The sequence below is a fragment of the Aythya marila genome (assembly GCF_965140915.1).
Source record: "Aythya marila genome assembly, chromosome: 9".
Taxonomy (NCBI): Eukaryota; Metazoa; Chordata; class Aves; order Anseriformes; family Anatidae; genus Aythya; species Aythya marila.
In genome coordinates, this window is record NC_139050.1 from 9,982,817 (window position 1) to 10,008,760 (window position 25,944).

Genomic DNA, 25,944 nt, shown 5'->3' on the forward strand with positions numbered 1-25,944 from the left:
AAAAGACTGAGTTGCTGCGTGCATCTTTGGAACACAGTGGCCAATTTAGATTGAAATTTGAAGGGGTGAGGTGAGGAAAGAGAAATTCCTGTGGTTTTCGTGAGGGTTAGATAGCTAGATAGTTACTTTGTTAATATTAATTTCCCTTTCCCATCCCTCTCCTACCCGCTGCCCCTAAATAAAAGCAGCAGCAGGATTAAATTATTTTGTGCACCCTCACTAGAATTTGTGCAGAGCTATAGGACAGCAATCTGTTGAGAACCAGGCATCTTTTCCACTGCTTATGAAACTGCTGGAAAAGACAAACACAAGGAAAGCATAAGTACACAGAAGTCTCGGTTGGACAAACACTAAAAAGAGAACTCAAATGAGTCAGGATGGCAACACGGATTTTTGAGTCCCTAATTCCTGAGAGCAGTAATAATGTTCTTACTCGTGAAGGAAATCTTGAACACAGGTTAATACAGAGCAATTAAATTCTTGGGAAAGAGAGCAGAAAAAACAATAAATGCATCAATACCTTCCCATCGATACCCTGTGAAGTAGTTCATCAGATTTAGTTTCCCACTTTATGGCTGAAGATGTGTGCTCTTGCAAATTCATTTATTTAAAGTAGGACTGCGCTTGCCTGTTCCAAAGCCACATAATCCACTTAGGGCCTTGACAGAGAGAAATCCATGAACAAGGGCAAAATACTGTTAGATGAGATTTTCCTGTTGTCTGGGGGAGGAGAGTTTGCCTGTTCACTCTTTTTCACTAGTGGTTAAGGCAGTTCTCTAAAGGGAAGGGGGTGGTATGCTCACCCTGTCACACAGAGGCAGCAAGTGGTTGCAGGATGGGAATGCACCTTGATCGGTGCACTGGGGAATAAGGTTTTATTCAACTTAATGCATTTAAAAATTTGAAATGTTATGGAAAAATATTTAAATTTAGGAAGCACTTCATTTGCTTTTTTTTTTTTTTTAATTAGGCAACTTCTTGAGGGCAGTGATCTGTTTGCTGGGGAAAAAATCAGCTTGCTTGAGGCTTCAGGTCAAATTGGACACCTGTACCCTTCAAAGTGCAAATTCAGTTTTGTTCATTGCCAGTGACCAGCGGGGAATTATTACTAGACTGCTGGTAAATATCGCTTTCTACAGTTTAATGTTTGAAAAGGAAAAAAAAAAACCAAAACAAAACATAGCCCTAAATTAAAATAGAAAGCCTGGTGAGTCCCACAGCCTTATTACTGGTACCTTTAAAGAAGGAAAGAAAAAGTGTGAGAATGATGTTCATGATGAATAGGTTATTGGAAAAGAGCCAGGTAGGCTTCATTTAAACAATCAATTTTTCATGATGGTGCTAATGTAGTAATTTAGTAAGAAACGATTATGTTCCAGGAATCCTGATAATAAAGCTGGTATTAATGTGGCCTCTTGACTTTGATCTGAAGAAAAAAGTCAAAAGATGACTTTAGTTTTCACTTGTAAGCATCATAGCTCAGATATTTAATTACAAAGGGAGATCTGTGTAGAAAGAAAACAGTGGACTTTGTAAAAATGCATCTTGTTCCTGTGAATGCTAGCACTGCAGCTCCTCCAAATGTGAAGACAGAAGCAGAATGCATGAGGAATGCAGAGACTCATCTGGGGCAGGGGGAGAACCGGAGAAGTGCTTGGATTTAAATGTTTAGGGTCAACAAATGAATTCTAGGAGGGTTTTATGGAAGGAAGGAAAGAATGCAGTTAAACAGTATTTTTCTCAAAACTGACTGCAGGCTGCTGCCAAAAAGTGTATCCAGTTTCTCCTCCATCCCTTTTCCCTTGTTCTCCGAACCAACTTTATGCTCTTGTCAGCACAACCTGCATCACAGCAACGGAAAGCTTCTCCGAGGGACGTGCTTGACATTTGTGAACGCATCAGTTTTTCACTGGAAATATTTCCAGCTTAGAAGGGGAGTCTTGGGGGGAGGTAGGGGAAATATTTGAGACTGAAGGAGAGAAGCAGGCTTTCAGAGGTGATCCTGCTGGCAGACCTGGGCCCACGGGCAGGAGCGTGAAGGGGGAAAGACTCCAGGACTAGGGAGGGGATGGGGCCTAGGGGGCCCTCACCTGGGCGGGTGGAAGAAGAGGGACAGGGAGGGGAGCTGGCTGCTGGCAGGGGGCTGCTGTGCCGCTGGCTGGATCTGCGGGGCTCCTGTCGTGGTCGCTGAAGGAGAGGAAACTGCACTGAGATCGGCACCATCAGCGTTCCTTCATGGGGAATGCTTGGAGAAAGCCTCCCTAATGGTGTGGAGGGGACACAGGAAGAGGACGGGGAGCTGGGCATGGTCGTGGCACTTGGACCGTGATGGGGAAACCTGGCGTCGCTTCTCCAAATTTCAGCTGATGTCTGGAGGTCACAGGGAGGGTGACAGAAAGGCAGGTAGGGGGTTGTACTGGATAAGGGGAGAGGTAGATTTGGAAAGCAAATGGGAGCAGCTACAGCATGGAGATGATAATAAAAGATTACTTGGCTTGCTTCTTCTTGGAGGGGTGTGTTGGGGTGGGACATGCCTACCTTTCTGAATAAGAAAAAACAAATATCAGGGAGTGAAAAGGATCGAGTTCAAGGGTAGTGTTGATAAAAAAAAAAAAAAAATCTAATATATGTAAATGCATGCAGTCAGAAAGATCTGAGTTTTGAGATTATTCTAGGGGAATGTGTGTGTAGGTGCCTTGTGCCCTGCTTTTGGCCTCAGTCGAAATACCAGTCTTGGCAAATCTTTTTCTGTCCAGTGTGGTGTTTTTATCATTACTGATGTATTTATACTGGTGTTTAAAAACAATTAAGAATTTGTATGTGAATGGGCATCACTTTTTGAATGACTTTCAAGGTTAAGACACCTTGCTTCTTTCTCAGTTACATAAAGGTTTGATCCATGAAACTGGTCAGCAACAATCTGGAATTAAATTTGGTTAGAATTTAAAACTCTGGAGACAAAACTGAGAGTTGTGTTTAATGGTATCTTATTGAAAAGGCTAAAGGAAACTGGATTGTCAAATTTAATACTGTTTAATCAGTCCTGTACCCCATGAGTGCTGCCAGGTGTCCACAGGCAGCAGGAAAAAAAAATTGTGCCCATCCTGATGTAAAGCTGGCCTTGTAATGCAGTGCTTTGCTCACTGTTCTTCAGTGTTAGATGGTCTATAACTGGAGATGAAACATTGGCAATAACCGTGTGTGATTTGTGCTCTTGCTGCATGTCAGAGGGAGCCGTCCCTGGGCTGCCCCGCCGTGGTGAGCCCAGCACCAGTGCTGCTGGGTGCTGAGAGCTTGGTGTTTATCCTGAAGCAGCAAGTATAACGGGAAAGTGATTATTTATTTTTTTTTTCCTCTTTAACTATGAGAAAATGATCTGAACTGGATTTGGGGGATGTGAGAAAGAAATAGAAACACTTTTCAAGGTTACATTACAGCTAAGAAACCGCTGCAGTGTTTCTGTATCGTTGACAGAGGCGGGCGGCACTTGATCATCCAGAGTCCTTAAAACACAGAGGCTTATCTGAGAGTTTTCTATGGGGGAAATATTCTCCACTTCAACATGTGCTTAGCTTACAAAAGGTCAGAAAGGACAGTCCAAGAACAGGACATATGTCATAGCTGAGGTGGTAGGTAAGGCAAAAACTTGTCATTTAGTACATATGCTTCCATGAAAACCTGCTAGTGCAAAGTGGGGGTTTCAGGAAACAGTAGTAAATAAGCTACTCTTGGTAGTTTTACAATACCACCAAGATTTTAAATTGCGATAGTTAATTTTTCCTGAAGTTTTCTTTTGTTAGTAACTAGCTGGTATTTTTGATGTATATTTCTTAACTGTAGCTAAGCTCTGTGCGTTGTAGCTATCACACAGTAAGACAAAAGACATCCAACCAAAAATTGATAGATATCCAGGTCCAGGGAAAGTTGGTATTATTCACTTAGCTTGAGTGGTAATTAAGAAAAGCTTTACTAGGTGATTTTGTGAAGTCCAGTGAGCTTGAAACTGTATACTTGATTTTGCTTTAATCGATATATCTTGATGTACCATGTTTTTTCTTATTTCAGGGTTTTTACCCTAAAAAAAAAAAAAAAAACTCCAATTACTTTGTGTATGTTCCTACATTTTGATTTTACAAGTGACTTAAACCATTTAATGATACATGAATGACTCCCCCCTTATGATTGCAGTGTTTTTCCATAATTAATGAATTTTGTTCTTATGCATAGAAATGCAGGAATTGTATCTTGCTGCTAAATATGTCATCAGATTTTTTGGTAGAGTCTAAACCTGCAATGGGTTTCCAGCTATTTCATTTCATAGATATAATGCTATACTATTTTTGTGGTTTTTTTTGTGTGTTTTTTTTTTTTTCTGTAATTTTTTTGGTGTATCTGATGTGTTATCCTGAGCCCCAGTTATTAATTGACAGATGAGTTACACTATGATGGCACTTAAAATGCACAACATGTATTTCTGAAAGCAGTCGTTGCTATAGCAACTTTCTAGTAGGTCACTGGCAGTGTTGTGTGAGTGTGTGCGTATGATTTGGCTGTTAATGCAGACTAATACCGATAGAAAAATGAGAAATGTAAGAATGAGGAAGGAGGTAGCCCTTCCCCCCTCCCTGTTCACTCCCTCCAAAACAGGGTAAGATCATCTTGTGGGGAAAAATGCTTAGTTAGGATATTGTGTGAATTGGCAAGAAATTGGCTATCATCTGCCGTAATTAGATGCTTCTTTCTATTTATGCTAAGATTGTAAGACCAAATTGCCTTAATCTCATTCTGTTTTTCTTTTGGCATCTTCAAAGTTTGTTTAGGAAAGGAGTAGATGCTCAATTATCAGACAGCAATACCTGGTATTTACTGAGTGTAAGGATCTATTCTTAAAGACAAAGAGCTGCATTACACAATGAAAATTTTGAAAAGAATGCATTTTTTTCCTCATCTGGAAGACATTTCAGCAAGGTACCTGCATTTCCATAGCAGTGCGGCCCATCTGTGTGCCCTGGTGGTCCCGTTCCCCCTGGCCACGGGGCCGCTCCATTGCCTTCCTAGCGCTGGCCCTGCGCTCATGTGAATGGGGGGTGAGCCAGTTTAGGGTGCTGATCCAGACAGGAACAACTTCGAAACATGTTTAGTAATTTGTAGGTGATTGCCTGCATTGTGTAAATGGGCAGAAAGCCAAATGTCAGTACAGCCACAGGAGCTGCAGGTCAGGTCGGTGTACATGGCAGTGACTGCGGGGCTTTTCAGAGGGGCCGAAGATGAGATTCCTTGCTGACCTACGGTTTTAGTTTGCTCTGAAACTTAACTAATAATATTGCACAAATACATTCTTTCTTGCGTTTGTGTTTTTCTTTGAAATAGATCTCTAATAGGGTCTCTTCTGGTTTTGGTGTTCTGTAATAGCAATGCTCTGCTTTAAGTAGAGATCACTCATGTATCTTTTAGAGAGGTTAAGTTATCGGCAGGGTATTATTTCCAGTCTCAAATTAACAGTGCCTTAAGATATTAGAGAACTTATGATTTCATGTAACACATTCTAGAAATGATAAACAAAAACAATGTAAAGTGTAGCAAGTGTTCTATGATACTGTAAATCACCATAATTTTGTCAAATCATAGAGCTGATTAAAAAGAAACATAACAACTTGAATTTTGTTATGTGGTGACTGTTGTTTTCCAAAAGAAACCAACAAGTCATGCTTCATTTATAATTGAGCCAGTAATGTAGAACTGGTGTGCTCTCTGGACAGCAGCAGTGAGAGATGATGGTAAGCAGCAGAGGGAGAGGGCCACAGGGCTTGGGCTGCCTGCCACCTTTTTTTTTTTCCCCTAGCGTCTCCTGTCCCTCCATTCACCGGTGCACAGCAAGTCAGACCAGTGTCAAGGCTGTTCTGAGGGCAGAAGCAGGAACATGAGGCCAGGAGGAGGAAGGAGCAGGGACTGTGTTTCTGGACAGCAGCAACCCATCAGCTGGGTGCATGAAACCTCATCCCAAGACTAGTGACAATCTTTGCTCCATGTATCTTTATACTGCTGTGTCACCATTTCTGCGTTTTGAGAACTTGATTTGCTGGAAGTGCAAAGTGTTGATTTAACCCCTTAAAAAAAAAATCTTCCTTGGTACTGTTGTATTATTTAAATGACCGTTGAATGCTTTACTAAATGTCCTCATTGTGGATACTGTGTACTCTGGAAAAGCTTGCTCTAACTTTGCCTCAGGGGTGAAGGCAATGCTAAGAGACTAATGTTTAAATTTGTTTGGATGTTTTGTAGGGAGATGGTTACAAGGAACAGGTACAAGAGAAAAGGAAAGCTTATCCTCTTTGTATCTTTATTAAGAATTGTTCCCAGAGGAAGCGTTCCCTTATTTAAGTCCTGGGGTTAGAGCTTTTGGGTAGAACTTGTTCATATCTCATGGGAGTTGAAAATCTGTTTAAGGAAATGCTTCAAAATATTCCTGCTCTTGCTCTCACAGCCTGACAGCTTCAAATGCCAATTACAGTATGTATTTTCACTTTGTGTAGCTGTGTAAAAGATGCTGAAAATTTATTTCGTAACTTTCCGAAGTGCAGAAGAAAGTGTCTGCAACATGTAAAACTGTGTGCTCTGATCCCTTCCCTGCGAAAACAAAAGCCAAGAAGTCTTCCAGGAGAAAATAACCTCTTGGGTGGATCAGCTGCTGGAATTTCCTCTTTCACTGCAGGCCATGAGCTGTTGGTGATGGCAGTTTCTCTCATCCAGGGCTTCTGTTATATTTCACTCAGTTTCACCAGCAGTGCTTAGAGAGTTTTTTTCATTTGCAGTGTCTTCTACTTCATGAAAAAGGGAGGATGATTCTCTTCTAGGCAGGAATATTTTCCCCTCATCCATTGCTTCTCTCATTGACTGGAAGGAGTTTTGTAAGCCGAAGGCTTGGTGTCAGCAGGCCTGTTGCAGACCTTCATTACAATTACGCAGAGCTCTGTGAGGAGCAGGTATTTTGTGCCATCTGCACTCTGAACCTTAACCCTGTTGTTATTCTCTTCCCCGGAATAAAGGTGTGACTTTCTGCAGACTCTGAAACCAACCAGATACCCCTAAACACCCCATACCTTTACTTTTTTCTTTTTCTTTTTCTTTTTTTTTTTTTTTTAAAGAGTTTGGTTTGTATCAGGATAGCCTCAGGATTCTGGGCTGCTCTTGCTCCCTGTTCTGGGTTCCTCAGAGGAGCTGGTTTGTGCAGCACGGCTTGTGTCTGTTCCTGGTCTCACGTTAGCCTGTTTTCTGTAAGGCAACTCACTGCAGCTGATCTATTTCTAGCTGAGGGGAAGTTAATCCTGTGTTTCCCATCTCAGTTCGTAGTGTAATTTAATCTTTAGAAATCATAACAGGGATTCTTTTTTCCCTGATGGAGGGGGAAAAACTTGCTGTTTGGGTTGCCAAAAAAAAAGCCCCCTGTTCTAGCTTTCCAGTACCCCAAGGTTTCCTCTCTGTTTAGGTATCTTCAGCAAAGTAGAGCACTGTGCCAGTTCATACTGCAACCTTGATGGCTTCAGTGCCAACACCACGGAGCAGCTTTCATCTGATGAAAGATGAGGCAGGGTCTCTTATTTCTTCTGTCTCTCTTTAAGTGGTCTGTTTTGACTAAGCAAGTCATTTTACGAAGCCCAACAGCTGCATTGGTCCAACAAATTGTTTTGGTACTTTTCTTCTAGGTCAAAAAAAATATATCTTCTCCAGGAGGATGGAGTGCTGTTGGTATTACTGGGAGAAAGCACATTGGACTTTTCTTCAAAGCTCACAGAACAGCACAAAAATAAGTGACGTGTTGCTCAGCCACACTTTGCAGTTTGTCATCTGCTGTTCTAAGTAACTTCAGAAATAAAAAACAGGTGTTCCCATATTTCCTTCAGCAGTGCAAAATGCAGTAAAAAAAAAAAGTTTGCAAATACAGTCTAAATATCCAAGTAAATTGGTGACAGTTTCAGAGCTTGAGTTGTTGTCACATGTTCAAATAAATGTGTTTGTACTGACTCAGGAGGAAAAGCAATCTTCAATATATGCAAAGAGGAAGAAGGTGAGAAACATGAAGTTGTTCTATTGTTAGTGGAATTAGCAAAGCCTATTTTGGCCACCCTGTTATATTCCTTACTGCAGTGAATCCACGGCCTTCCCTGTGTCCTTGAAGGCTCCCCAACCTGTGTGTGATGCCTCTGCTGTAGCACCGTGCACTGCTGCACCTTCGGCTTTGCGTGCCTTGCCTTGGGCCGAGCAGGACACACGGGTGGCTCTGAGCTGCAGCTCACGCCTCCACAGGAGCACGAGGCTCAGCCAGTGCTTCCTTACAGAAACCAATTTGGGGGTACCTGTCTTTCTGCCAGGTGTCTTTGGGTTTGCCAGCGTGTTTATCGAGAGACAGAGTGCAAATAGCCTGGGTATGTATGGATTCCTTAGGAAGAGACTGGATCAGCTGCTTGTCTGGCTTGCATGTTGACTTCTCTGTCCTCGTCGCCTGCTCCGTATTTCAGATAAAGCGTATCTGGTTTTAGTTTGTCCAGTCTGGAGCTGGGTTCTCAGCTGGTTTCACATAGTACGATTATCTTCTGCCATCTCTGCAGTCGTCATGCCTATATCCAGGCCAATGACTGAGCAGTGAAAGAGGCAGTATTTGCAAACATAATTTCCCAAGAAAGTTTCCTTTTACTGGATTTATTGCTGTGTGGAAGACATTTTTAAGCAGCAAAGAATAGGCAGTTTCACCCCCTACTGATTCTTCCTGGGGCTCTTGACTGACTGAGATTCATATCATCACTGCATGATAGAAGCTTTTCTTGAGGAATGTTTACTAAGCTAAAATAAATGTTGTCCCCAGGTGCTAATTTGTCTTTCCCTAGTGATATTTCCACTTTGGACTACTGCAGAACTATTTCCAATTTTTTGTAGTACTTGACAACAATTTCTCTCGTATTCAGTATCATTGCATTGACTTCCCATGTGTGGTGTGTCGGAGTGCTCATTCGGGAACACGGGTGGGGAGCAACCACTTTTAGCATATCTGTAATGTCTTGAATCTTTACATTCCTCTCTTTTCCTCCAGAGTGCCCTTGTGTTGGAATCCAAGTCAGAAGGCTTGTAGGTGCAGGTGAGGCATTTGGAGGTCAGATGAGAGTGCTGTGAAATATCAGGCACAATTCTGTATCAAACATCTTCAGTGTGAAGTGAGATCACAACCCTTGGTGCAGGTGGGAAGCAATTGCTGTGAGGTCTGTTGCAGTGGGGGGAGAACATGAAAGTTATTTCCCATGGGGCAGAGAGACAAGTTACCTTCACCATTGAATGTGGACATAGCATAACCATGGGGATGGAGGAAACTAGTGGGTAATAAAGCCACATTCACTTTTGAGTCAATTGTTTTAAATGATTGTCAATTTTTAATTTCCAGGCTTGTTTCAGTAATGCTTAGGATCATGAGCAAGAACTTAACTGGAATAGTTTTGCTCTGTGAGAAGTGTTCTGCTGGTAAATAGTTACTGAGTTGATGCTGTTAGTACTGCTGGTTTCAACGGTGTAGCTTTGGGCAAGTCATCTTCAGGCTTCGGTGACTGACATTAGCCTGGAGTATGCCTGTGTGAGACCGGTGGATTTGGGTTTGCATTTTGATTGCAGTCTGAGACATCTATTGTGGTCACTGGGGAAATGTGTTTGCAGGTTGGTTTTCTTATTTTTAGCTCCAACATGGTTACCGGTGTCCATGGAAAAACGTGCTTCTGCTCACAGGTGTGTGACAGCCGGGTTGTTTGGAGACCGGGAGATGAGAGTGTTCGAAGCTATGCTTTTCCAGTAGAGGTTTTAACAGTATACTGGTATAAGTCATAGGCTGTGTGCCACTTGTAAAAACCAAGGACACGACCTGAGGCAGGGGCTGTCAGAGCATGGTTCAGTGATGTTTGTACAGCTCATTCAAAACGTTGATATTCTGTCGTGTAGGGGTGGCTTTGGGGAAAGTTCTCCTTAGATCAGCAAGCGAGCAGTTCCTGGTGTCTTGCAGCCTGTCTGGGCCCCTGGTGGCAGCGGGCCTTGTGCCATCAGCTGGAGGGGTCCAAAGAACGGTCTGATAGCAACGTGGCTGAGATCATGGTTTCTCAGGAAGTGGTTGGGATTGGGAGATAAGGTTTGATTCTGCAACTGGAAGATGTTTTTTTTACAGTTTCGTTGGCCAATTTTACCTTATCTACCTCTGCTATGCTTCTTGGCTTGTTCAGTTTTCACAGACTCCTCTTAGGAAGTTCAGGTGTTTGTAGTTCAGGTACTCTGATGCTCTTTCTGTTAGCAGCTACGTAAACTTAGGGGAGGTTGTTATTTTAGAGTAAGGTCAAGAAAACGATAACCTCCCTTCTTGAGCATTTGTGTGCACCCCCTAAAGATCATGCAACTACCAAAATCAGTCACTTCCCAGAGTTTTCCATTTATATGTGACTTCAAAATGCTTGTGTTTTTTGATAATCTGGACAAATTGTTTTTCAGTTTCTCTAGGCTTTTCTCCTTAGTCCTGTATAGGGGGACGGGGGGGAATACAAAACAAAGAAATAAATGCTCAAAGAGCAAAAGCCTGAATCGTTCTGAGTTTTCTCCTTTCCTCTACTGTTCTGCGTGTCAGGCTTTGCTTTTTTTTTTTTTTTCCGTGAAAATTGGTTTTATTGTTGGCAATTTTCCAGATGCAATGCATAATAGAACACCAGATGTCCACTGCATAGAAAAATTACAGATGAGTAAACACTCTTCTAAGGTAGCATAAAAATCTATTAACGCTGCTTCTGGTGTGCCTGTAGCCTGTCTACAGTCTTGGCCCATTGTGCCTTGTGCTGTTCGGAGATGAAAATCCCAAGCCTTTGTGTCTAAGTGTGACTACATGAGGGACCCATGCCCTCCCCAAGGTGGGGATTATTTGCAGGAATAAGCACTCATTCAGTGAAGTGGTTGAGTATGAATTTAATCACTGGATTTAACTTCAATTATTGCCACGTATGGATTTCATTGAGGATAAAAAACATGCTGAAAAAGAAGTTGTCCTCCTTTGGTCTCATCTGCTCCCAGCTTTCCCCTCCTGTTGTCTTCCTGTGCACAGGTGGTTTTGTGCCTCCTGCAGCCCTGGCTTGGCTCACTGAACCTAACCATGCAAAACCCTGAAAGTTTTAATGCTACTTTAGTGAGCTAAGAAACCAAATGAGCAGGGTGGCCCTTTTTGGAGAGAAGCATTTCATGTCACGATAACTATTTTCTGAAACCTTAACCAAGGCTATATTGAACATTTATGCTCTCTATATCATCATTCGGTTTATTTCTGGGTTTTCATTGCTCAGTAATTTGTGTAGAGGATGACTCCAGTTTCATTTCTGTGTGCTAGGAAAGATCTCTTTACTTGAAATTTATCCAATAGTTTTTTTTTTTTTTTTTTTTTTTTTTTTTTTTTTTTGTGACTCTCAATGCCCTTGCATCTCCTTTTAAAAAAAAAAACAAAACATGACTGAGTTGATCTTATCAAGGCTTCTTCTGAGTCTTGGAAATACAGGTGCAGAGAAGCAGAAGACCTCAAGGATTCGTCTATTTATGCTCACAGTCTGAGGACAGTAGAACCTAACTTTTTAGAGCCTGTTTTTATTGCATGTGTTTTATGTTCAAAGCAGGTAGGGAAGAGGCTGGTAGGTAACTAATCCTAATGGATGGCAAGGGGAAAACTATTCATTTAGACTTTAATAATCCAGATATTGGCCTAAGATTAGAACTCAGTGCCATAACTCTTAGTCTTGAGCAATCAGACCATAATTATTTGCTTATGAGTGATGTCATGCCTGGAGCCCCCGGTGATCTCGGTCACAGTTGTGAATGCTCAGTGCTGCAGAAAATCAGGTCAAGTGTCTTGCTGGGTGTCCGCAGAGCGAGGAGCAGTTATGGTTAAGAGTTTGTAAGAATAACAAAAGAAAAGCAAGCCTGTCTCATATGTTCATTCTGTCAGATCTACTTTGATTTTGAAATAATAATCCAGAAAATGAAAAAGATAGGAAATTTCTGTTCTTGAGAAAGCTGTCTCTTCCAGGCAATCATCTGCTTTGGGGCAAATTATTAATTTCTTTAGTATTAGCCCTCGTAGGTGTTACAAGAAAGCAGTACATGATAATGGAAGACTAGTGAAATATAAACACTGGGCACGATGAAACAATTGAATGACGTTTGTCTTTGGAATGAACTACACTGTTAGAAACTGTGGCTAAAAGATTGTATCAGCTTTCCTGGGCAAAGCTGGTAGTGTCAGTGCCTCAGTACAGGAATTAGCTTATACGTTTTGGAAATAGTAGCAGAAGATACAGAGAGATGGATTGGTTTTGGCAGTTCACACATTTTTTGAAACAGAAAACTAAGTGTAGAAATGTGATAGTATAACTAAATGCTTGGACGTTTTTGCCATTTAGGAATTTTATTCCCAGCTCTACAAGAAGCGATTTGCGTAACCTTTCAGTGTGAGGTCTTGCATTTGTAATTGTGGAGTGTGTGGAGTAATATTGCACGGTAGAAAGTGAGACTTGAGATGATATTTCTGGCTGGCTGGGCAGGACATCTCCAGGCTAAAAGCATTTGGTGAGAGGAAGTAGCAGCAGCTGTTCTGCACGTTGTTTAGAGTCAGTTCTACACATTGGTGCAACTGTAGATAAACTGAGGAGACAACGGAAATTGAAAGCGAAGTTAAATGGACAGCTAGGGGTTGCCACTAGATTATTTTTGTTCCTGCATTTATGTGTAACACATCTGGAAATGTCTTTAAAGAAGGAAGGGGGAGTAAGAAATCTCAGTCAATGGTAATGGACATCTACTGAACACTTTAATTTTGTGTTGGTTTTGATTACACTTTTCTCAGCTGTCCATTAGCTTTTTGAGCCCACTTCCATTTTTTCATTTTATTCATTAATATCCTATTGAAGTTATCCAAGGAAAAACAAATTACCTACCTTCAACTTGGTGTTCTGATGTTGCCCTCCTGAAAGGCCTATAACCAAACTGTATGCTACACTCTTCAAAGCTGTTTCTTTGCTGCAAAACCAAATGTCCCTGTCTCTGTTGTACTGGAGAGCACAGCGCTGGATATGGAGCTGCCCATGTGTCTCCCTGGCTCTGGGTAGAGAAGAAGGATCACCACCCATGATGTGCTGGTAGCGTGTGGCACAGTGCAGCCCAGGAGATGCTGTTGGCCTTTGCAGCAAGGGCACATTGCTGGCTTGCCTTCGAGTTGTGGTCTACCAGGACCCCTGGGTCTTTATTTTTGGGAAAACCATTTCAGAAGGTTGCAGACCACACAGCAGCTGAGCTTGCTGTGTGCTTTGACTACTGAAAGAACTTGCCGGTGCTTGGTGTTTTTCTACCACTTAGACTTTTGGTCTTTGGCATACACATTTTAGACAATGAAATAATCTTAAAGGTAAGCTAAATAAGCATTATGTTGTTTGGCTTTAAATTGTAATACTAATTTTCAGAGTCAGGGCTGTGAAAGAGGTCATTTAGTTTTGCTTTCAGCTTATGTGGCTGCAGGGTTAACAAATTAAAGTTCCAAACCTGCAGCAGAAATCAAGCTTACGCTTTTACAAATGCATTGGGTTAGTTCTTGTCAACTTTTTTTTTAGTTCCTCCGGATTTAGAATTTACACTTTCGATTCCTAACTATTATTGTCACTTTGCAGATGGGATAGCTGAGCAGGAAGGATTTAAGCAATGTGCTCAAGGCCATGCATGGCGCTGGATGAAGCAATAAAAGGCTAGAATTTATCTGCCTGCCTGCAAGATCCTCTTTGCTCTCTCACCTTGTTGATCAAAGCTCTTGGAGTTCTGCTTCAATGTGCAGCATGCTACCTTCTAACAGGATTGTCATTTGCTGCTGATGCAGGCCTGTTACTAGCTGTCAAATGCTGCTGTTGGGTGGGATTACTGAGGGGACAAATCTTGTCTCTAAATATGAAAAACTTGAGTTTTATAGGTCTTTTTTATGGTGCTATGTCATGGCTTGCCATCGTGTGTTATAGCTTCTCATCTGCACAAGCAAGAAGTTTGGAGCTCTTGAGTTTCCTTCAGACCTTAATGGCGTCGAGAAGGGTTCTGCTTTATCAATTTTAAACCTGCAAGAAGAGATGTAACAGGAAGCATCGAGAGAGAAAGCAAAGTCATTTTAAATGGAAAATGAAATTAAAATGAAGTTATGATGTGGGGACATTAGCATTTCAATAGTAGAAGATACTGCACCGTTAGAAGGAGTATAGATATCTTTTGTGCTTGGTTGGGACAAAGTCACTTGGTCAACGAAGGAAAGGGTTTTGAAAAATGGAGTCAGTCAAATACCAGTTGTCTTTTATTTTGTGTATCTTCTAGGCGATGGAATAAATAATCATGTAACTCATTACTGAATTTAGTAATTACTTGTTTGTGTTTTTGTTTCAAGTTTTGGTTTCAGGTGTATGGCATGTAGGTACATAGGTCAGTTGAACATGCTCCAAGCAACAATCAAATCCATCTGCTTTCAGGTTCATGTCAGGGGCAAATAATGTAACGACCATGGGGGGTAACTTCATGTTAGAAGAACCTAGAGCAACTGTTTGCAGAATACATGTGTCAGACTTGTAAAATTGCAAAGCTTTTCTTAAAGCTAAGCTCGTTATGAAATACATATCGAAGAAAAATTAGCATAAAAATGATAACTTACAGGAAAAGGTTGTGTTGTTTTTCTTTTTTTCTTTTCAAAGAAGCAATTCTATATAATGGTCATTGTTTCAGCTTTGGTTATTGTACATATATTAAAAAAATAGAAGTGAAAAAGGGGATAGTTGACTTGTTTCTCCAATGTATGCTTCAGCTGAATGGTCTCTTCTACTCTCTCCTTCATACCCCTTTATTGGTCATTTGTAGCTATGCCAGCATAAATTGATGTCATCTTAGAATCCAGATGTGCAGGTTCAAAAAGCTGCAAACGTGCTAAGATGATTAAAACTGGGATTGAGAGAAGGCATTGCATCTTGAAAAATGCCTCGAATAGAAGCAGTTGGCTGCAATTTATTAGGACTTGTTTAACAGCGTCATGTTTGTGATAAATAATCCCTAAAGTGAAAGTCTGATGGGTTCCTCCCTTACTCTTCTCCTCCTCTTCTTCCTTCCACAATGTGATAGGAAAGAGGTGACAAGACAGGAATCTTGTCTTAAGCTTTCAAGAGTTTGTATAAATGGCTTTATATGACTGAATAAGACAAAAAGGGGGAGAATTTGACAAGTTCATAAGAACGTCATTAAGAAGAGGTGTTTCTTTTATTAAAACCAGAGAAAACACAATTGTATATTCTATAATGATCAAGGATTTTTTCACAATTGTTGGATTTTAATTGCAATACTAAATTGAGAACTCTATTCCAAACTCATAGAGCTTTTCATTAGCCATTGCAGGAACTTAAATTTTATTTCCAGACCAACCTGAAGCAACATGGGTGATAATTAAAAACTGAATTTTGGAAACAACTGGTGGTGTTTCTTTGATGTCAGAGGAGTTTTGTCATTGTATGAAGTTGTAAAGCAGACTGTAAGGGTTTCCAAGCTTCAGCTGAGGAAGAAAGAACATATCCAGAACAACAGCCAGCACAACTGTATTGGATAGGCATGAAGGATACAGCTGACTCGGACTGTGTCATGGGGTGGTGGTATTCCATGCAGTGTCAGACTCCACTTCTGATCAGTTCCATGAAGTGGGCAGGATTGTGATGACTCCTTGGTTTGAGCTTTTGGCTCTGAGACGTTCCTTTCTCAGCTTTTCAGCGCTGACAGTTCTTGTATTTCTCAGTCTTTGGCTTAACACTTGTTAACTGCCTTTGAAACTTGCTTTTATTCAAACAAAAGATGTTAGAAGGACAACTTCACTATTTTCTAGCTGTCCAAGTCTGCATCTACTACATATAGATGTTTTTTTTCCCGTTCAGCATAAGGACTTTGAGAACATACCAGAGGACCTTGCAGTTGCCTTGATGTCAGCTCATTTTCCATTTCCACTGTGTTGAGGCTGTGGGTCCAGCTTTCTTGGTTCCTCAGTCACTTCTGAGTGAAAGAGCTCACCTCTTCTCCTTGGGGCTTTTTATACCCTTAATTCCATGCTTTCTTTTAGGCCAGGATTGTACTTCTTGAGTAAGTTATAGCTGAGCAAGTACACTTTCTCTCATGTGTTGAAAGCACTTCTAGTTACTGCCTGAGCATGTAAAGCACAACAGTTGTTGAGGGTGATAACTAAGTTGAAAAGGAAAACTTAACAACAAAAACAACAACAAAAAACCCTCCACATAGCAGCTGTCCAGAACGCATTATATGCCTGTGTAAAATATTGCACAGGAAATGCATGTGAATTTTGTTGAACTTCTTTGGGAGATTGAGTTGAATGCCTAATACCCTGTTAGAATTGAAGGCAAACTGAAGATACAAGACAGACAGAAGAAGATCCTCTGAAGTCCAGTTAACACATGCAAGAGTATGTGCATGTATGCTTGTGTGCGAATACTAAAAACATATTTAGTCTGCTTTAAATAAAGGGAAGATATTACTAAAAAGGACTGACTTTTCCAGACAAAAATGCATATAAATCATGGAGTACCTGATGTGCTGTCACAGTGATGAGATACTTTAAGTAAGCTGTAATGTAAAACTGTTTATAACATGTAGTAGTAAGTACTGGCAGAAGTAGTTGTAGGCATCTGTGAGTCAAATTGGAACTGTAACAACCAGAGGCAAAAAAAAAAGTCTGTTCACATTGTATGCTTAAGTTTTTGGTAAATAAAAACTGATGTGTATATATAGTAGGATGGAAAATAATACTTTACATGTTGTCCTGTTTTGCTTACACTGGTGCAGTTTTATTTAGATATTGTTTGGTGCTAGTTACATTACGTCTTTCTGGCTTGATTTTCCTGCTCTGTCTTGTGCAAAACTGCTAGAGCACAGAAAGGACTGCCTGGTGAGAAGAAATTAAGGACTTAAATAATAGAGATTTAAACTATACAGTGTTTGATTATTTTTTTAAAGGCAGCCAAGATAAATTCTTGGTAATTACCATTATTCAACTGTAGTGCACCATGTAACTGTTCATATTACCACAAGATCTGTAAAAGGAGGGGGGGGGAGGAAACAAATTATTTTAGTTTCTCCAGAACTTGCATTTTCTGGAAAAGGAGGATAGCAGCTGTATGTTGTATTTTTAAGATTAGCACACCTGTCAACTCCTTGATTAGTCTTCCAGGTAGAGATTTTACCAGTGGGTCTAGAGGTAGCATGGATGCAGTCTATTTTATTGTTTAAACTTAAAACTTTGGTTTCATTAAATTAAAATATTTCCTATTGCGGCTAGACACTTCAGCTTCTGACTTAGCTTCCCTGAAATGCAGTCACATAAAACGGTGAACCTGCTAGTGTGGTTGGATAGGTGTAGTTCCATTAAGGGAGATACTATCAGGAGCACTACTTTACACCAGTTTGTTGTTGTGCCTAAATGAAAGCTTGTACATTTTTGGTGCAGGTCTTTAGTCTTCATTCAAAACCTTAAAAAAGGATTGTTTCTTATGAAACAAACTTTTCTTCTTTCAAGTTTAGTCTATTGTGTGAGTAGAAAATAGATTCCTTAAATTTTTATTATCCCAGGCTTTATGGTTGCTTATGCTTGTATATTTTTCTTGTTTATTTAAACTTTCTCAGAGTTCTGTTTGTATTTTTACATTAGCTACAGTAAATAAGCGTGTGGTAATACAATACTTTGTGTAATCAAAAAGAAAAAAAATAGATAAAAAAAAAAAAAAAAAACATGTAAAGTTGCCTAAGCAAAATTGTAAAAACTGAGTGCAAGAATATCATTAAGGTGTCCTGGGGACATTTATTCAAAATTTCAGGTGGTCTAATAGTGATGACAATTCAAAGTTGAATTCAAAATTTCTGTTTATAGTGTTTTATTCAATGTATGGCTATTTGGAAATTGCAGCTAATGCTTTTTTCTCTTTTTTTTTCTTTTTTACAGACTGAGCTTTGACGTTTGTTTCATGAAAGAGGTTTACAAGTAGTTGTCTTATAACTTTGAGAAGAAGTTCTATGTAGCTCTTACTTTCAAGAGTGCTGCAAAAATGATTACTTCAGATTTGCCAGTACTACAGTGAGTATTCTTTTTCTTTATGTATTTGAATTTTTCAGCTTTCGAAAGATAGAAGTGAGTAGTAAGCTGAGTATGAGGATAAAGTGTCAGCTTGAGAAGAGTAGATTAATGTGACTGTTCCAGGTCTTGTGTGTTGTATGCTGAAAAACTATAAATAAATAAATAAACGCTTTCTTTAAAAGATGTTTCTTTACATGGAGATTTTATTTTGTGAAAAGCAAAAGCAAGTATTTGCTACTTTTATGCTTCTGAATGTTGTAACATTTTGAAAATAGGATTTTTTTTTGTTATAATTGATCATATTTGTGTATTCCTGTTGTATACTTCCTTACAATAAGCTGTATTTATTGTGGAATAAGTCTGTGGCTTCTGCAATTGGAGAGAGCAAGCAGTGTTAGCATGTGTTAGTCATGTTGGGAAATGAAAAGCTTATACACATGGGAATGTCACTGTACCTGAACTGCTGGGGAGCATGGAGTGGCAGTCGATCATGAGAGCTGCATAGCTGAGAAAGGAATTTTAGAAAGGAGCAAAATGGAGCTTTATGTGATGTGGTGGGTTGGCCTTTGCCAGCTGTGCTTTCACACTCCTCCTCAGCCTTCCCTCAGGACACAGAAGATGTCTAAGCCTAGAGATTGAGAGGGAGATCACTTAGCAGGTAATGACATGGGCAAAACAGACTCAACATGGGAAAAAATAATTTGCCAGTTAAAACAGCTTTGGATGGTGAGCATCGGCTGCCGCTCGTGCCTTGCCCCCGGCCTGGTGCCACAGCACTTTCTCCCTTCTGTTTGCACTTTGCTGCCCTTTTTGAACCCCGCTCCCACAGCGGTGCCACCGGCCTTGCTGGATGGCAGAGCTGTGGGGCAGCTGTTACAGAACTGGCCTCTCCTCACAGCGCTGCCGCCCTGCGGCTGGTAACTCTGTAATGTTAACCATACGTTGTTGGGAACGAACTATGCAAATGGCAATTACAGAGTGTAAAAGAGCTGAGGTTTTGTTGAGTGATGTGCCAGACATTCAAGTCCCTTTCTGTAATTTCTGTAAGAATTTGAATGTTTGGACAATTGTAAAGTTATTTCACTGCCCTTAATAATAGCATGCACAATATTGCCTTAATTTCCAGTGTCTTTAAAACCTTTTTCTGACATAAGTTAATTCCTGTGGGTGAGCAGGTGGCTGAAAATGGGGATGACTGGCATGGATACCTCTGTTGGGGGGGGGGCTGCTGGTGAGCTTGTAGGATAGCCTGAGAAAACATTTTAACGTATAATATTTTCTAGATGTTCTGCATTACAAGAATAAAAGTGTGCTTGTGAAATGTGCTAAGGACGAAAAGCTGTTAGTTTCTGTCATTGTAATGATGGGAAAGGGGTATTCCCATTCCCGCTTCAAGAATCCAGATGGCTTTAAGAAGTGAATGAAATTTTGTGGAATTTTAAGTTATAAAATGCATATTAATGGATCCCATAACTCAGCATAACAGCTGAAAAACATGAGGCAGTTTGGCATTCTCTTCAATCAGAAGATTGTAAGCCCACCGATATTATGCAACTTAAAAACAAAAAAACCCTTTAAGGCTATCCCATTTAAACAGAGTCTTAATGTCAATTTGTTATTGATACACTTTACTTAGAGCTGTGTCACTTATTCCTTCCCATATTCTTCCCTTTGAGGGAACACCAAAGTAGAAATCTTCCATTTTTCTGGATTTGTAGAAGTGGCTTCAGAATGCCATGAGGACAGAATTACACGTAACAGAATTATTGGTGTTTCAGATACAGGAGAAGAAAACCCACAACTGTCTGGTTTATTTGACCTGGGTGACAGACTGTTACGAGTCTTGTCTCAGTGGGATGACTCATTTGCTGTGAGGCATGTTCTTCTTTAGATTTTGAAGATCAACCATGAGAGCTGATTCATCCATGATTCATGAGCCCGTGCATTTAGCCATTTTTCTTCATGAATGCTTTTCTTCTCAGGGCTGAGTCTGGTGGTAGCAATTTATGATTTTATCTCTGCCAGAATCTTGAGACACCTCAACAACATATAAAAAGCTTATAAAACTGTTTTTATTTCCTAAAACTAGTGTAAGTTTTTGGTGTGATTTTTTTTTTTAAGGTCATGGTATGAGTTCTGTAGCAAAGACTTTATGTAATAGTAGAAGGTAAATTTAATTCAATTGATTTATTTTGTAGAGACATGACATTGACTAAGTCAATGGAAATACGTTCTTCAGAAGCATGACAGCAAGGGCCTGCCCAGTAACCTGTTAATTCTTCATTACCATATAGTTTCAATGACTTGCTATTATAACTTCAGAATAATACCTGGAGGATTTAGGGGGAATCCTGGAGTTACAGCCAGCTGTTCTAGGATCCCAGAGCCACTGCAGAAACCAGAAAGAAAAGCAGAGTATACCTGAGTTCCTAAAAGGACTTATGATGTATCTGCTTTCTCTGCTCACCTTATTCTTGTACGTCTTCTCACACTCTTGAAAGTTCTCTTATGTCTCTACCATGTTCAAAGGTGTTTTGCAGAGGAAGGGCTTAGCCTTTGGCACTACCACCTCTCCTCCTCTTTCATGGTGCAGGTCTCCTTAGGCCAAGGTAACTTTCATAGAATCATAGAGGTTGGAAAAGACCTCCAAGATCATCTGGTCCAACCATCCCCCTACTATCACTATCACCCACTAAATAATGTCCCTAAGTGCCAAGTCCAACATTTCCTTGAACACCCCCAGGGATGGTGACTCAATCACCTCTCTGAGCACCCCGTTCCAATGCCTGACTACTCTCTCTGAGAAGAAATATCTCCTAATTTCCAATGTAAACCTCCCCTTGCACAGCTTGAGGCCATCCCCTGGTCCTATCACTGGTTACCTGTGAGAAGAGGCCAACCCCCAGCTCCCCACAGCTTCCTTTCAGGCAATTGCAGAGAGCATCGAGGTCTCCCCTGAGCCACCTATTCTCCAGACTAAACAACCCCAGCTCCCTCAGCTGCTCCCCACAGGTTTTGTGTCTCAGGCTCTTCAATTCCCTCCTCCAAGTCATCAATGAAGATGTTAAAGAGGATGGGCCCCAACACTGACCCCTGGGGAATACCACTGGTGACCAGTCAACAGCTGGGTTTCACTCTGCTCACCACCACTCTCTCGGGGCCTGGCCATCCAACCAGTTTTTAACCCAGCAAAGAGTGTAAATTTCCATCCCAACAGCTTCAGAAAAGATGAAGGATATATTGTGGTGAGGCCTAAGTTTTCCTCTCAGGTTACTAGTCACACATGAAATAAGGATAGGATAATTCTGGTCTATTAAGATGTGGATGACTGCCATCAGAAAAATTGCTTCCTAGCAGCCTTATAATATGTGTAGGGAATGAGGGAGATGGATGCTGGCCAGATGCTCTTCTCAGTAAGTGTTAAAAACCTGACAGAACTGCAAGCAGTTAAGAGATGCTTCGCTCCTCCCCTGAATTCAGAAATAAGAAGGAAGGGGGCTGCCTGTGTGTATCCAGTGCAGTCTTTGACAGGAGCGAGAAGCGGTTCTCCCCACACCAATGGAACTCAGCCTCAGTGCAAGGGCCTTTTTGCCCAGGAGCTGCATGGTTCAAGAAGAACTCCCTGCTTCTTGAAATGCTGCAGGTGTTTTAGTGTTAAGTCAGCCAAGGACCGTAGATTGTCCTTATCCTCTCTCCTCTTCCCAAATAACATGATTTGCTTATTATTTTGTAAGGAGTAAAGAGAGAACAAACTTACGCTCTGCAGGAGGAGATGACCTCTTTGCCTCAGGTATTATTAGGGTGAGATTAAGCTTGATTAATTTTGGACATTTGTATTTGAGATGTTTGTCTAGATCATCTTACCATCAGTGGAGAGGAAAGAAAATTTTAAAAGCATAAACTGTCTGACCTATTTTGGACACTGACCTTAGCATGAGGTATATTGCACCTTAAAATTTTCTGTTATGTGCAATGTATACATGTAAAAGTTAGATGACATGAAACTTCCCCTTAGTGATTTATTGAGCCTTTCCAAAAGGGCTTCCAGTGAACCAGAGGTATTTTGACAGGAAAATTAGAGAAGTCTGCCTATGGGGTTTAAGACAACACTCTGCTTAAGAAAAAGAAGAGAAGGTTGTTAATTATTCAAATGTTCCTTCCGTATGCAGAGTCCTGAAGTGATTGAAATTTCAACTGCTAAGTATACAAATCTCAGTAGATTGTGCAAGACCTACTCACAGGGTGTAGCAAAATCAAGCTGTCCATGGACTAGATGCAGGCAAAGTAGTATGGTTTGATTAATTTGTTTATATAGCTCAGAGCTGCAGGGGAAGTGTTACAACCATTTGTTGAGGTACTCTGCTGAATCTGGTTTTAATAGAGAAAAATATTTGTCTTGATGATATTAGGGGTGTGATTTTTACAAGCTAGCAAATCTATGACATTTACACAGAAATGTGAACATTGCTGGGACTGCGCCACGCCTGAAACTTTTGCAGTAGGGCTCTCTGTAGATTGGGGAGCAGTTCGTTTTTTCTATAGAGAGCAAGAGTGAATGTTTTAATTTATCTGCAGCAGTAGAAAGCAGCAGATATTTTTATAGGGGTTCCTCACGGCTGTATTGAGAAGTGTTCTTGTTTGTCTGTTTTTTAGAAAAAGCTGTCATTGTGAGGCAATATGTGTTTTTGGCAAATTAAGTTGCAGTGTGATAGCTGGTCTTTGAGCAAAGGCTGGATACATCCATCCACATAGACATCTTTGCTGCATTGCTCTTCATCAGTGACACTATTTAACCAAGTCATTTTGAACTGTTTTTTTTTTTTTTTTTTTTAATTTGGTTTCATTTATTTTTTAAATTCATAGTTCAGTATTGAGTTTTCCAGATTTCATATATTATGAAGCAGTAAAGTTACTTCTCTAAAAATCATCACAACCAAGCTACATCTTAAGTATTTTGTAGAAATACTGTTGTAAAAGCATATAGCTTGGAAACTCCAATGTGCTTGAATATTGCTTGATTTTAATCTAGGGTGCGTGGACTTCTGGGATATGTAGAGCATTCTGTGGATGTTACTTTCAGAAAAGCAGATAATTGCATTCTAGCTTTTATGAAGGATTATGTACACACCTAGGTCTTTTTGTGGTTGCAAATTGGAAAAGGTTGGAAAATAATGCCTTAAAATGCTAGAAGGACACCTAGAAGAATACAGTAATTTCACTAAAGAGAAGTTTCAGAAGATTCTTGATTCTAATATAATGATGTTCGCATCTTTCTGCATTACTAAATAGCTTTCTTGGTGATGCAGCGAATTTGTGAAGTATTCCTCCTTTGTGTATTTTAAGAAAAAGTGGAAGATGTGTGTAGATCATGGCTTGCTGAAGCTTCTCGGTTTCTGTAAACCAGATTACCCAATGCCCTCTGTTGTATATGAGGCTACACAGTATAATGGAATAGGCGTGATTTTTTTTTTCCTTTCCCTTACACAAGTTTTAAAGCAATTGAACTCCTTTTAGTTCAAGGAAATTATATTGGCTTTAAGGAATTCTATGATTAGAACTAGACTTCACCAGTCGTTGAGTAAGCTAGCACATTATTACAGTTATTCCATTTATGGAGACCTCACAGATCTAGCAGTCTCTCATGGTCTGGCATAGTAGAAATTAGGCACATCAGTAACGAATGGTTTTGCTTGTGGGCTCCTCTTGGGCAAACTTTAATGCCTTAGAAGATCACTCAAAAGCTGGGATTCTTCAAGCAGCCAAGCCTGTTCTGAAGGCAGTACCTTTGGACCTGGCTTACAGGGAGAAAATTGAAGAATTTTGAGATAATATTTCTCCCCTACTTAGTACAGCCTTAGTCTAAAATGGAAATGATTAAAAAATTATATGGGTTTCTCTGCTAATAGCCTGAATATTTATTTATTTTTATCGCTGTACAAGTGAAAATGTTTTTCTAACCACAAGAATCTTAAACGTCTTAAGATTGAAGTGAGTTTTCTGGTTTAAGCTTCCTGGTCAGTGTTAATCCTTTCTTTATTAACAGCTGCACAATGGCATTGTCTTGAAGTGTGACTAAAACCACGATTTAACCCTAGTGGGAACCTGTGTAACTGTTCTAATGGTGTGGTGGCTGGATCAGACACCCGATTGCTTTCTCATGACCTTAAAGCAGCTCAAAAGTAGTTAACAAGAGCAAAAGAAAGTTGATACTATTGAATACATTATGTGGGATGGATATGTTGAGCTTGCTGTTTAATATAGCCAGTTTTTGAAGTGCAACTTGGTTTCAAAAGAAGCTGTTAATTTAAATAACTTTCAGTCCATAAAATGACATTCCAGCCTATAAAAAAGGTAAGGCTTTTTGCCAGGGCTAGCATCGCTTAGTTCCTTAGCTTGTAGAATAAATGTGGCAAAACTTTTAATGCTGAATTTTTTTTCTTCTTGGCTTAGGACTAAATATTTAATCAGTCAGTTATAGATTACTTGTTGATTTCAAATCATTTTAATTTATCTAGTATTTTTCCCCCCTAGGGATTCTACAAATGAAACTACTGCACATTCAGATGCTGGCAGTGAGCTTGAAGAAACAGAAGTCAAAGGAAAAAGAAAAAGGGGCCGTCCTGGCAGGCCTCCAGTATGTGTAATTTAGTTTTGTTTTGTTATGCATCTATTTAAAATTGACTGCAAACTGTTTTTCATCTAATCATCTTGTGGTCACATAAATAGGCTTTTAATGAGTCCTATGTCAAACTTTATGAAGACTTCTAGTATGAAATATTTATCAGACTGAAATATAACTGTTTGAAGTGATTAAAAAGGGACATAAAATGAGATCATTGTAGCTTTTTTCTTTTACCAGGTTTGTACATGAACACTGCAATTTTGTTGCTTTTGTCATATTACAACATTCTTCCAGACATGAGAAGAATCTCAGTGAACATGACCACTTTGTTTTGGAAGTTGTAATGGCCTTCTTCAAGTGACAATTGACCCTTGAGCTATCCTCTTTGTAACTGATAATCTCTTAATGTGAATGGAAGAGTTTCAGCATAGTACTAATATAATGTCTCAGAAGATCCATTAACACATCTTAATAATTTATGTAATTGACATGCGTGATGTCCTACATAAAGATGGGGAGCTTCAACTTTTTATCTAACATAAAATGGGAATTAGTCCTCAATTCTGCTGTCTAAATTTACTAACAGAATGCTTTTCTTCAGTTGTCTTTGTCTGTTGCTGGCCCATGAATGGGAGCATGCTGAAACAATTCCCTAGTATGCATAGTATTAAGGTGGATTTGTCTTCTATTTTCATTTATTTTATGAAATGTTACATAATTGGAAAATACAGAAGTTTTGTTTTGTCTTGTGCTCATTTGCTTCAGTTCAAGGTCATGAAATGCAGTTCTTGTTTGATTGTATCACTTGAAGTACACAATATGGAATGAGATTTTTGGTGGGAATTCGTGTGTTTGCTGTTAATTGTTTTGATTCTCGTCAGGGTGTTTGTCTACAAGTATACTTCCCAGTATGAATGTCTACACAGCACTTAGAGATTGTTTGTACATGTTTGGTTTTTGTCCTTAAAGCATCCATCTAAATTCCTGGACAGAAGCATGTGTTCTACTCAAGCAAGCTGGCGACGCTGGAGCAAGTTTCTCCATCATATTGGCTTCCAGTTTGGTGCTTCACAGTTTCTGGAATGTGGGAGTGGACATTTAAATGCTATTTTTTTCCATGCAAGTTTTATTC

General features: G+C 40.0%; 1 protein-coding gene across 4 annotated transcripts in view; it reads left to right on the plus strand.

The window, feature by feature from the left end:
* Positions 1–25,944, plus strand: part of STAG1 (STAG1 cohesin complex component) — a 180,333-nt gene that overhangs the window by 19,253 nt on the left and 135,136 nt on the right. For all 4 annotated transcript variants that reach the window (XM_082767502.1, XM_082767501.1, XM_082767504.1 and 1 more), the window contains 2 exons: positions 18,059–18,190; positions 24,722–24,824. In XM_082767502.1, the coding sequence (XP_082623628.1) occupies positions 18,162–18,190; positions 24,722–24,824 (132 nt within the window). In that variant the 5' untranslated portion in view covers positions 18,059–18,161. The remainder of the gene's footprint in view (positions 1–18,058; positions 18,191–24,721; positions 24,825–25,944) is intronic.